General features: G+C 43.6%; 1 protein-coding gene across 7 annotated transcripts in view; it reads right to left on the bottom strand.

Moving 5' to 3' along the window:
- LOC144786230 (mitogen-activated protein kinase kinase kinase 3-like) overlaps positions 1 to 13,798 on the bottom strand; it is a 512,077-nt gene that overhangs the window by 132,704 nt on the left and 365,575 nt on the right. For all 7 annotated transcript variants that reach the window (XM_078665268.1, XM_078665266.1, XM_078665265.1 and 4 more), the window contains exon 5: positions 4,829 to 4,928. In XM_078665268.1, the coding sequence (XP_078521394.1) occupies positions 4,829 to 4,928 (100 nt within the window). The remainder of the gene's footprint in view (positions 1 to 4,828; positions 4,929 to 13,798) is intronic.

Genomic DNA, 13,798 nt, shown 5'->3' with positions numbered 1-13,798 from the left:
TGAATAGGGTTGATCACATCCCCCTGTAGTGCACTAAATAAGCTAGTAATAGCTTTATGTTTACCTGAGTGTGGACAGATAGTGGGGTGTCCTCAATGTATCTTGGGTTCAATATGGCCATCTCCCCACCACCTTTGCAGTAATGCTAAGAGTGCCCCAACAAGTAGGAACCATCCTGTCGGTAAGTTGTAGGTAAGCTGCAATTCCTCAAAAGATTGTAGCTGCCTGCCAGCATATAGGTTGCCCAGTGTCTCAGTGCCTGATGTTGCCCAGTCCAGGAAGCGAGTCCGGGCAGTTATATATGTAAGAGGACCGACTTCCAACTTAGGGGCTTCTCCATGAATCTGTTTCTTACTCAACTACACCTGAGCTGCCTTGTACTATCTATTTGATGTTCATGGATTTTAAAATTCAGATACCATTTGATTTTAATTGTACATTTATATAGAATTTAGTTTTTTTTCTTTAAAAATGTACCGAAAAAACAAGCACTGGCAAAGCCAATAGGTTTCGCCTCTGCAAAATATATTAGTTTTGTCATTGTTTTTTTAGACATGCTGTACAGCAGCGAGAACTGCAGTGCAGCAGGTCTTAAAGTAAAAGACAGCTCTATGACGTGCCCGGCGCTGATGGTATCATAGAGCTTTATTTTAAAATCTTAAGACATGCTGCACATCGGCCCCTTTTAAGATATTTTTTTTAATACAAAAGATTTCGCTGCACAAGCCAAACCTAAAAATTGCCCATTAACAAGGATGTGTGTTTTGATTACACATGTGATTAGCACCTGGGAAAGAGTGATATGTCGCGATCACTACTCATATGTGTTCGATTCCAACTCAAGAGAAAACACTTTTCTCCAGGAAACGGAATCAGTATTACCTAAAATACATGCGACTCGTGCGTGGGAAGGGCTTGAGATGCAGTGGCAGAGGGCAACATTGGCAAAGACCCAGATGCCATAGCTGGAACTATAATAGGTTCCCTTGATTTTATCTGGATAATAGAGCATAGCGGAACAGCAGCCATGACGCGAGAAGAGACAATTAATAAGGAAAATACACTCCATCCCAAATTTTTCTTTCTCATATTCTTTTGTCCCTTTTATAACGAGGATATAGTTTGGAAACTAAAATCCATCACAGCTAGTGCTTAATTTAATAAATAAATAAATAAGTGCAGGGGCCACCACCGACACTGCTGCGGAATACCAGGGGTTGATGGCCAAGGCTGCCAAGTCCTGATTCCACCTCATTCCTCTTTCTTTTACCACCCTCCTCTTACTGTCTTCTTTACATACCCTCCGCTTACTGTCTTCTTTACATACCCTCCGCTTACTGTCTTCTTTACATACCCTCCGCTTACTGTCTTCTTTACATCTGTCCTGGGCATGCTTTTTCATCCCTGCTATCTCCCTTGGTCCCTCCCGTTCTATATTCCGCATCCCTTTTCTTTCTCAATTTTTGCTCTGGACCAAGTCTAATAATGGAAAATGAGTACAGATTTACAAATAGGATGCTGGTGCACACCCAGTGGTGTAACAGAAATTAAAGCACCCTCCTGAATGTGAAGAGGGACCCCTGAGTGTCCCATATTTCACAGATATTCATTGGCATTGTGCTGAATGGGGGTTACTGGCTGGTTATGGGGCCCATAAAGGGTTCCCTGCGTTGCAGAGGCCTGCGTTAGACCTCTGTGCCCACCACCAGCACTGATTGCAGCCGTTCATTAACGGTTACGGAACGTGCTTGGGATGAATGGCAGGGCGGGAGGGAAGGGCAATTTGGGCCGCAAAGGGAGGGGGGGCAAAAAAAAAAACACAGACGCATGCCCTGCAGCCAATCCTGAAGCTACTCTCACATGAGAGCAGTTTCAGGATTGGCCTGAGCACCCTCGATCATCACTCCAGGACAGACTGTGAGTCTCTGCCTGCTCTCTCCAACCCCAGCAATGCAGCTGGGATCGGAGAGAGGTTCTCTGTGCATGACCATTGTGCGCAGTGAAGGGAGTGCACTACCACTAACCTCAGTGCCGCCACCCCCCAGGCCCTGCCCCCAGACTAAGCACGAAAGAAGAAATAAAACGAGTGTCCTTTATTTCCCTTTCCTAATGTTTTTGGGGGGACGATACTCCTCCGCCATAGCGGAGGAGCCGCCGCTGTTCATTATGCCTGGAAAGAGTCAATGAAGGAGACTTGTGTTCTCTATTACACATTTCCAGTCAATGTGAACAATAATATTCTTTTAAGAAAAAAATTGGACTTTGCCACCAAAAGAGACACTTTTGGCAGTGAGGGGTCTACAAGCTTTTCCAGCTCTTCCTCTGTCCTATAGGGATTTTGAAACAACAATGTACGAATACAATGGCAGAAAGTCTTGTTCCAATGTATATTAGGCGATGTATTGTTCCACGCGGAAGCCTTGTCTACAACCTAAGCCAACTTGGTGATCACGTCTCGAAACGAGAACATCTACTGGCAGCACTGGGAGATAGTGTCCATTCTGAGGACCACAGGGCGGTGGAAAAAGAGCCATACCATACAGAGCGGTGTACAAAGTTTATCAATGTAACTTTTTTCTTGACAGTATGTATCTGTGTACTGTGAGATCATGTTCACCCTACCCGTACCGAGGTAAGAAGGAATGTACGCAGAGTTTATCTCCGTACCATGTATCTTTCGAAACATATATTGTCACACAATGTAGACCTGCTTTGAAGCAAAGGTGGCAATGCTAAAGGCTTGCCACCTTTGTGAAGTTTCCCATAACATTTGGCGGAGATTGCAAAAAAAATAAAACACCTTCCAGCCGCTCATGCCTCTCATAAGCAGTGCAATAAGTAGAGCCCAACAAACATCTGCCTCAACCGCAGTGTGTCGTAAGAAGAGATGCCGCTCACACCTGCAAAGGATTTCATTTGGAATTTCTGAGGCGCCCGATTGCCCTTGGGCGTCTTGGCGCTAACATTTCCCTGGGACAAAACCTGAGAGCCGTGAAAAGAAAAAATTATAATGAAAGAGAGAACCACCATGTAGGTACTTAAATGATCAATTGACCTGTTTCATTTCAAGAATCTCTTTTTTGCTGAGGGATTTATGGGAACTTGTAGAATACTGATCTGGCAAAGACACAGATTTTAGGGGTATCCTTCACCAGCTGCTTCTAATTAGGGTTCATATGGGGATGTGCCTGCTTAATTCTCGCCTCAATAATCAACGGTGCTGAAAATTATATGAAAAGGTAGCAGTAGGAACGGAAAAAATTGCTACAGTAGGGCAAGTCCATCAAAAGGCCTAAAGTTCATAGGCCACCTCAAGTGTGGCAATAGAAGCTCAGTCGATCCGTCTGAAATGAACGATGTTCCTTTGTGATGGGTAAACAGCATTTACGATGCTGTTACCATGCAGGCGTTACAACGAGTGCGTCTTTACCACGCATTACTTTACCACGCATATCGTTAGAACGACATGCAATACAGAAAGCGCCGTTGGACTTTTAAGTCAAACGCTTTCCCTACTGATGGGCAGTCTGGAGTTGGAATAGTAAATTATAATGCTCCTAAGTCCAGCGCTTTCCCTCAGACATGCCGTTGTAAGGCTATGCGTGGTAAAGGAATGCGAGCACATATTCGTTGTAAAGACTGCGGGGTAATGACATGCACGGTAAAGGCATGCATTGTTTCGACATACATCCATGTGATGAGAGCCATCACTAATGAGTGATTGATTGAAGTACAACCCAGAACAACGGTTAAACTCTGAAGAGAGAACAACCTACCATGACTGAAATATTCTGACATTTGAGGATGGTACAATGCGCATGATGCGGTAGAACTATGGTGCCTGGAGTTGGAAGGAAACAGTAAACTGGCCTACAAATATGGTGATGTGTTAAAGGGCCTAAAAGTTGCTGCTATTCCGCAGACAGCACTTCCAATCCAATTTGCAATATTGATCATCTCTTAAATGTGGGATTTGTTGTTTGCTTCTTGCAGTCAAACTACAAAATGATCACCATCACTTCATTCATGTCCTCCAGCACTTTGATCTGTGATGGGAAGCCGGGTCGGAGTCTGTGGCTGCCAACATTTGGTCAACTCCTACTGGTTGCCTCAATTCTACGTGATCGAGTTTAAATCCATACACATCCTCTACCTTGCCCAGCATGACAGCAGTTCTCTTTTCGTGTCAAACAAACTCTGCCTCTGCGTATCTGCTCAAATTCTTAGATCCATCGGAGGCAAACAGCTTGCCAGCCCACACTTTTGCAAGTCACAGGTCACAGCTTACATCATCCCCCTCTATGAAATCCCCTACCCTTGACAACTGAAAGGACAGACGGCCAATCAGAGGGAAGAGATAAACTATACAACTATTGTCAATAAATGGAAGTATGTAACAAACTGAACTTAATCAGTCGAAGACAGAAGCTCCAATCATTGCCCATCAAACTACTGCCTGGTACAGACATCTGTACAAATGATCTAGGTCACTTCTGTCCAGAAAGGGAAAGGCCTGTGGATCCTGCTTGACAATGAGGTTCATAATAAACTCCAAGCAAATATAAATGCATTGGACGGAAAATACTGATTTTGAGTAAGACTACGCATCACAAAGGGAAATAACCAATATCTAAGGCAGCAAAGGGCCAGATCGAGCCAGTATAATACAGCAAGCAATCGGCAACATTTCAATGAGGTTGTAATACCTGTTCTACTGCACATATAAGTAATGTTTGAAATATTAAAGACCACGTGAAATTCTGAAGCTTTATTGAGCTTTAGCAATCACATGCCAAGTGGCTAGTAAACTTGTTGAACTACTCCTTACCTCATTGTTTGCATAATGCAAGTCCATCAGCTGGCCAAAGGCATCTGTAACTTTCTGCAGCACTTCCTTGAATTTAACAGGCCTTCGAAACTGGATAATCCTGCAAAATGCAACGCATAAGAATTAGCAGAGGTGGCATCTCAGAGGGTCACATGCACACAATGTTTGCATCCAAGGTTCAATCTTTGGCGCTGTCAGCATCCCATTTAGCATCTGCCTTCATCCATAGACCCAGGACAAATAGAGAGGTCATCCATTGTCTTCACACCAATATTAGGGATGTAATGGGAGGACAATGAGCAGTGCATGTTGTAAACACACAGCACATGAATACTCAAGTAGAGCTTTATCGGGCTGCACACTTTTTTCGATATGGAGAAAGACCACTACAGTACTTCTTGGCTCTCAGGGGCAGGGCAGCACCATACATAGATAGTGGTGAGACCCAATATAATGGTAGCTTGGGCTGTGGCAGACTATGGCATTCACAGGCAGCATGGTCTGCTACAACTATCTGAGCCTCACCGCACAGTGCATTTCTACCGAATAAAATGGAAGGCACCATAGTACTAGTTGGGTCCCATTATTGGGTGTAGTAGGGGCGGCAAACACGGGTGGTGCAGGCAGCCAATCGCATATGCTTGTTATTGCTGAACACCTTGGGAGAACTAACCCACAATCTGGAAATAAGAGGAAACACTGTTATGATCAGGGGAGAACCTGAAGGGGGGGGTGCAGTATTTAAAGGTTGTGCCAGTGGCTGTGGAATTGGTCCTTTTTAATGTACTGATGGGAAGGAGGACCAACTGCAACACAAAAGGTGTAGACCTGCCCAATGCGTCTGGTGGGAGAACGGCAGGACAAAAACACCCTCGAAAGCTTCTCTGTATAAGGAGAAGGCTGGGAACAGAAGAGAAGGAGACATGGAAGCACAAGGGAAACCATGACATATGCTTTCTCTCTTCCCCAAGGTGGTGATGGTCAGTCAGTCAGTCCTTTGGAGGGAGGTGGGAAGCCTGGAAGCAAGAGGGAGAGCCTGGCACATGCCTTCTCTCTTCCAGAGGAAGGCTTTAACATGGCTACCGAGTGAGACTGGAAGGATTCAACAAGTAGCTCAGTATGGGGATGAGAAGCAACTCCCTTTGAACTATTAAAAACTCTGCCCCTTGGGTTATGCTGTAATAAACACATAAACATCAGAGACGTGTTTTCTTTAAGAAATCTCATCTTTCTGCATCAGCTTTCTGGACTGGGGATCACTGGCACTGAAAACCCCCACACAGGATCCCTTACAGTAAAACCACAAACACGTCTTGTAGTACGTGAATTACATAATGGATAATACTTTTTAAAACTTTTCTTTATGATGACATTTTATGCATAAATGTTAATAAGGAATTACAAAACAAACAAAAAACATAAAAGCGTGCATGTTAAATGTAATAGTTAACAGACACTAGACAATATGTAAATGCTTGAACAAACTTTTTACCTAGTGGAGTACAGCATTAAGGGCCAGATGTAGGTAGCCAAATACCGGTCGGTAACGGCCGATTTCGGCCGTTACCGACCGGTATTTGGCTTTTGACATGTAGGTGGGTCGGAATTTACAGAATCGGTATATTTACCGATTCGGTAAATTTACCACTGCGGTATTTTTCCGAATCGGTAAATATACCGATTCTGTAAATCCATATGTAGGTGGCACAGTTTGCAGTGCCACAGGCCCTTAGGATTTCTTATTTTACCACCCAATCCTATTGGGTGGTAAAATACCGAATTCCAGTGTACATGCACATCTGTGCATGTACACCTATGCCATGTGACACACAGACATGCCCTTAGGGCATGTATGTGTGCCACATGGCACACAAGCCTGCAATTGGGGTGCTACAGGGTGTCAAAGTGACGCCCCGTTCCCCCTGCCAGGATTCGGTATTTACAGATTCGGTAAATACCGAATCGGTATTTCCCATTGATTCCTATGGGCTTCAAGGCCCATAGGAATCAATGGGAAATACCGAATCGGTAAATACCGAATCTTACAGAATCGGTAATTGTAAAATATAAATTACCTACATCTGCCTTCTTCCAATTTACCTACTCAAATACCGAATCGGTATGATTCGGTATTTAAGAGTAGGTAAATCGGAATTACCTACATCTGGCCCTAAGTGGTTTTTAGGGGCAAACCGAAGGTTGGTAAATAGAATGTCTTTCCAACAAGTCTATGATTTTCTTTTAAGTCCATGCTTATTTTAGCATAACTGAAAAATAAGGAAGGCACTCCATATGGGCAATTCCCAGGTTCAAGTTTGAGAATTCATGCAGATTTTGTATTTTGCTGTACGCCGTACCCCAAACACAAAACATTAACCAATTAGCAAAATTTGCAAGAATGTACTCCATTTTGTTTTAAGCTTTTCGGATTCAAGGAAGGATCTTTCTTCTAATCTGGTCATAACAACGGATTGAATGGGGCAGTTTACCACGCCGCCAACCTGGGCAGTCTCTAAAAACCAGAACAGAGCAGCTGAAAAAATCAAAACAATCTAACGATTCCAAAATGGTGGCAGGTGGTCTTACCGTTGCTTCTAGTTCCACAGATTGGAGTTAGGAGAGAGTGCCGCGGCCGGTGACCCTGTATTCAGAGGTATGGAGAATACCCGAGGGGATAGTGCGTTGTAAGTCCATTTTGGTGGCTTACTCGATTAGCCGCTAGGTCGTAGATTAAGTGCTCGCGATGAATTTTGTTTGACTTAGCGTGGTGAATAATCGAGGAGAGAGCGCGGTGTGAGTGCATTTGGGTGGCAGACACGATAACCCGCGAGGCCGTAGATTAAGTGCCCGCGAGTGTTTGTCATTTACTTAGCGTGGTTTTCTTGGCAGGTCTGGGAAAACAGCGGAAGAGCCTTGATTGCTGTTCGCTTTCCCTTGTAATGAGGTCAGCGATATCTTAAGTGTAAGGCGGTTGTGTATTGAGAGTGCATTTGTGGCCCCATGTGCACTATATTGAGACTAGCTTCCCCTGTTTATTGCAGCTTTTTGAACCCATGAATTGTCCATGTGGATTAACCGTCCATATTTAAAGTTGGATGACAGTAAGTACGTGTTCGGTACTGTTGTTGACTAATGGTGCTCTTTGGGGATGTAACAGTATTGATTCTCCTGCACACGGGTGTCCCATCACTATCTTCTTGTATTCTTTCTGTTGCCACGAGTTGTTACACCTTGAATCGTGTATTCTTTCTGTGGATACAAGGATTTACTCTCGGATCCTAACCCTTGCTCTATGTATTTGTTCCTCTTTTTCGGTTTACTTTTTTCATTTGGTGTCTGTAGTCTATTTACTGGTGTTATTGATTACTTGAAGTGCTGGCCCCCCATCCCCCGGGTTTCACCGTTGGCAGGTGGTGACATGCGGTTCAGACCATGGTGGCACAGAATTGTTTGACAAATGTAGGTGATTGACCTTGGCAGCTAATTGTGGTATATCTGTTTAGGATACTTTGATTTCACCCTCGTCCTGAGGAGGCCAAGATATCAGAAGGCCGAAACGCGTACGCGTCGACATGCTTCAAATCCAGGAGGAGTCTGAGGATATCAATTTAATTATGAGATTGCTGATTTGTTGTTCTTGATTGAGTAGAACTTATTGTGTTGAGACAGGACTTCCTCTTAGGGACTCCCTGAATAAGTAGGGGTGCACTATTCTTTTCGAGTATATCTTTTAGGTGAAAAGTGTTCATGTATTTAATGAAAACATTTTTGTTTGTTGTCAGCTGTACAGATTGGATGTAGATATTTGTGTATATATGTGTAAATGAATTGTTATTGATGGAATCATGTTTAAGCATTGATTTGCATGATGGATTATTATAAATAAAATTGATAATCCTGTTTTCGAATTAGGTATACAATCATTGATGTATATATACTTGAAGGAGAGACTAATGCTCTGAATATAAAGGAATTTGAAGTCTCTTATGATTTAAGTATTTGATGATCTATCCCCCCACTTCCGCTTTTTGCAGTCTAGTTCCACTGGTAACACAAGCCTTTCAGCTGCCATCAAGGAAAGATTACAGTGAAATTGCTAGTAATTAGACTGAAACATTTGGTGACATTGGTTGCGCCATCTCTAAGATGTTTTCAGAAAACATACATTGAAGACCTCCACTACTGCAATTTTTACTCCAATTATTTCTTGACAGTCATGAGTGTAAAAGTATCTTCATTTTCAAGATATTTTTAAAATGCATTTCCCCAACGGTGGTATTTCTAGACATATGCTTAATTCTCATGATATGTTGTAAGTAGCTTGTAAGTAACTTGCAGAAGTAGATGAAACCTAGAAACCAGGTCAAGATATTTCAAGGAGCTGCTACAATCTTATCATAACAGGGTCAGATTCACAATTTATAATTCTCAGTAATGTGCAGTAATTTACTTCATCTAGGGTGTTGCTCATAGTAGGGCACTCTGGAAAAGGTTTGCACTCTTCAACATCCCATTTCTTGAGGAAGATTCTTACTGTCTCAGGTGTGTAGTTGTTTGTGTCCATTTATAGGATTGCATTGCATTGTTTTTCCATTTTTAATAGCGCTTACTACCTTTGATAAAGCATTGAAGTGCTTTTGGCGAGTAGAACGCTACTGTGGGAAACGCACGGTTATTGGTTAGTCAGTTGTTTAATTAGTTGATTAGATTTCCACTTGCACTCTTCAGATAAAAAACATTTAATGCATTAGTCTAGGATTCTTGTGAATTGATGTTAATGGGTTTTAGTCTTGTGTTCTAAGGTTTTTTGTGATTGATTTTTGTTTTGATTGCTTCGGTTAGAAATTAGAAGGCTAGGATAGAATTGTAAATTAAGAGAATAATTATTTAATTCGAGAGAGTTGAAAAGTAACTGCTGGTGAGAGATTTGTGTAAATTATTTGAAAAGTGTGCAGATGGACTACAAACAAATTCAGAGATTGTTATGTTCTTGGAGGAGGCACATAAGGGTGACTGGTTGGTAGAAACCATGCGATGACGAAACGGTGATTAAAAGAGTAGAACAAATGAGGAGAGATTGATAGGGCCAGGGCTTCCTACCATGAGGAAGTTGTGCTCATTTTCATGCACTGTCTTAAAAGATCAACGAGGAGCTGCCCGATGACGAAGCATGACACCCTCTGGGTGTGTGAGGGCCATTGCTTCTGATCAATCGGATCGCCCGATCCTGTTGATCATACCCCTTTCCAACCAACAGCTCCCTCTCTCTCTATACCTCTTTCATGAGGAACCGCACACTTTTTGTGGTTAAAGGATCAATGGTCATTGCCTGTGTGAGGTGCAATATATTCTGTAATCGTAGGCAATTTTTATCGGTGAGAACATTTGTACTGTGGAATGCGCGGACGTGTATCACCACGAATAAACGAGTGAATGAATGAGGGGGGATTTATAAAGTGCACTGCTGCTCCAAGGAGCTCATAAAGATAAGGAAGCAAGGCGGCTGAGTTACTTTAGGGAGAAAAGGATATGTTTTGGGGCTTTACGGAAACCCTCTTTGTCACAACTCATTTGTTTTTGCCATGTTTAAGAAGATCAGGCAGGCCTTTTTGATGGAGTGTGAGTTTCTGTTGATACTGCATTCTGTAACAAGCTGTGTCCTTTCATTCAGTTACTGCAAGAGGGTGGACAGGCTTCAAACCTAAACTTTATTGCTTTGGGCGCTGTGCCTGAAAAGTTGTTATCTGAAAGTGTTGTGAGCTCCAGATCAAGTCAAGAACTCTGACGTACGAAATTAACTATTTCCTCTCAATTGACTACCACCACCCAAGGATCCTGGCCCACACAGTCCCCGCCGCGCTGAAAACTGAAGCACATTGCACTGTACTATGCACAATCTTCATCTCTGCACCACAAGAGGAGCTCTGTTTGGAATTCTGCAAAGTGCTCTATTGGTACAATTCAATCCATGCCTCTCTCCTTAAACCCTAGGTGAGTGAATCTCAGCATCTTTGCAGGTTTCACTCCTATTTTTATCTTCTGAACTAAATGAAAAGTACAACACTAAGGTGCATTTTATTAAAAAACAGTTGTAAGATCCCACCTTTAATTACTACCACTGCTCATAATTGTATAGTTGCCGGCTGATATGGTCAATAATGGTTGCGCAGCAGCTATAACAGCGAAAATATTGTTCATCGCTGGGTCCAGTGAAGCAGAGCAGCAGCGCCACCGCGCTTCCGCCAACCCAGAGGTGACTGTCCAGCACAAGAAGGGGATACAGAGATCAAAGGGTGTAGTGGGAGCCACAGGTCAGTTTTCAAGCACCAGTGTCTCCTCCTTTGCATTTATGAAGAAGAAGAAATAACAGTCATTGTGAACTAGAACCACTGGTGGTTATTGCCCTGAAACCAAGCATTCTGATGGGTTTCCTGTTTCCGCTAAAGAACGGTGATGGATTAAACCCAGATCTTTTGACTGGGTGTGAGTGTTTGATTGATTCAGATGCTCCGTCCATCACCACCCCCTTTTGTACCGCTTTTGGCCACCATAAGTGTGGCAGGGTATGCTCAGACGTGAGTCCCTTGCTCACTTTGCCACTGGATTCAAGCAAGCCGGGCTGAAGACGGCTGGAACCGGCCAGAAACCGGTCCTCGGAAGCTTGTTTCCGGTCTAGGGAAGACATGGCTTGGCAGTTCGGGCTGGACTGTTCCCATGAGGCACAGGGTCAGACTGATTTGCATATAGCCATGTCTGAACTGGGGTGGCAGAGTGGGCTAAAGAACGGTGATGGATTAAACCCAGATCTTTTGACTGGGTGTGAGTGTTTGATTGATTCAGATGCTCCGTCCATCACCACCCCCTTTTGTACCATTTCTTTCTGTCTAGGCACATCAATGGTTTAATTTATTTTCTTCAGTTGTTCTGGTACCTTGCAAACTTCCCGATAGTACACTTGTATGCCATTATCTTCCCAGTTTTTAATTTCACATTCTTTTCTTTTATGTCCATCCATCAATCTTTGCATTCTCTTCCACCTGATTTTCCTTAATGTTCTTTCTGGTCTCTGCACCCCATCATTGGATTCTAATGTTTTACTTTACTTGCCCATGAAACATGGAATTCTCTACCTCATTCTAGTAAATTTACTTCTTTGTTACCTGTTCCCTGAAACAGGTAACTTCTTTGTTACCTGTTTGTAAAGCTCATCTTGGATCATATATCCTTTTCCTAGTTGTATCTTAAATCTTGAATTGAAATATTTTAATTTTCTTTCTTTTACATTACAGCTTGGACTTGACTTCATATGTGGTACAAGTTTGGGGAAAAGTGCTATGGAAATCAGTACAAAAAATAAATGTGTGCTTCACCACCTATTACTCATGTAGAACTAGGATCCATAGCCTCAAAAGTGAAATGAAGAGGCTGTTGACTCAGTCCTCCAAGCTTAAACAGGAATACCAACAAACATATTTTTCTGGCAAAAACCGTCTCATATTCTGATCACACAGGTGTTTCATATTTATTGATGGCCCAGAACAGCAGAAGATTTGGTGTAGGAAATGTCCCATCACAAATCCGGTTGCCACTGCATTACTGTATCTTACGTTAAGGAGGCAGGTCTTCCTCAGAAAAATACCAGGGTAGGTTTAGCATAAGAATTTCTATCCCAAACCACCATCAACTCTGCTTCTTATGCTGGAGGTCCTTTTAATTCACATGCATTGATAATGACCAGAGGCAAGAAAATCTCAACGGCATCAATAATTACAACAGGCGAGTCCTACAGGGAACTGTTAGGTCAATTGGCCGGGTGCAGTGGAAAACCTAAGCTGCTACTTTTCACCGAAATCCGATCACACCCTTGCTCCTGTCTCTTTAGCAAATATCATATTGATTGTCCAAATGTTTCCCAAGAATATGTTTGGGGAGATTATTATTGTGCCAAAATGGCCTGAGGTTTGAGCTTTAGAGAGACTTGGACAACCCAGAGACTGGAGACAGATATAAGTGGAGAGAGGAATCCATAAGAGACATGTTTACGAGAAGCCCACTTCACAATAAGTGCTACGCAAACAAATGATAGATGGAATGCTGAATAAATCATACAATCACCCCCCAGTCAAGAGATCTGGGTTAAATCCATTGTTCTTTTGCTCACCATTCCACCCCAGTTTAGACCCAGCAATATGCAAATCAGTCTTGACCCTGTGCCTCATGGGAACAGTCAGGTCCGGACTGGGACCGAAACCGGCCCTGGCAAACTGCTTGGCCGGCCCGCCGGGGAGGGGGGCTGAGGGGGTGTGGCCAAGATGTTTGCAAGGGCTGATTTCAGCCGGTTTTGTTACTGGGGGCCAATATTGCAGACCCCCGGTAACAAAAATGGCCCCCCAGGGACCCAAAACCGGCCCCACTCTGGAGGCCCACTGGGGAAATGCCCGGTGCCCGCTACTGCCAGTCTGGCCCTGGGAACAATCCAGACCAAACGGCCAAGCCAGGTCCTCCCTGGACCGGAAACAAGCATCCTGGGACCGGTTTCTGGGTATTACCTTGCATCAGCCAGGCTAGCTTGAATCCAGTGGCACAGTGAGCAAGGGACCTACGTCTGGGCATACCCATCCCACTTAGGGTGAAAAGTGCTATGCAAACAGATGATGGACGGAATGCTGAATAAAAGATACATTCACCCCCAATCAAGAGATCTGAGTTAAATCCATCGTTCTTTTACTCCCCATGCCGCCCCAGTTTAGACCCAGCCATATGCAAATCAGTTTTGACCCTGTGCCTCATGGGAACAGTCCAGACCAAACTGCCAAGCCAGGTCCTCCCTGGACCGGAAACAAGAATCCTGGGACCGGTTTCTGGATATTACCCTTCATCAGCCAGGCTAGCTTCAATCCAGTGGCACAGTGAGCAAGGGACCCACGTCTGGCCATACCCATCCCACTTAGGGTGAAAAGTGCTACGCAA

The sequence above is a fragment of the Lissotriton helveticus genome, chromosome 10, assembly GCF_964261635.1.
Source record: "Lissotriton helveticus chromosome 10, aLisHel1.1, whole genome shotgun sequence".
NCBI classification, from domain to species: Eukaryota; Metazoa; Chordata; class Amphibia; order Caudata; family Salamandridae; genus Lissotriton; species Lissotriton helveticus.
The sequence above is the reverse complement of the archived record's forward strand: the minus strand, read 5'-3'. Positions and strand labels throughout refer to the sequence as shown.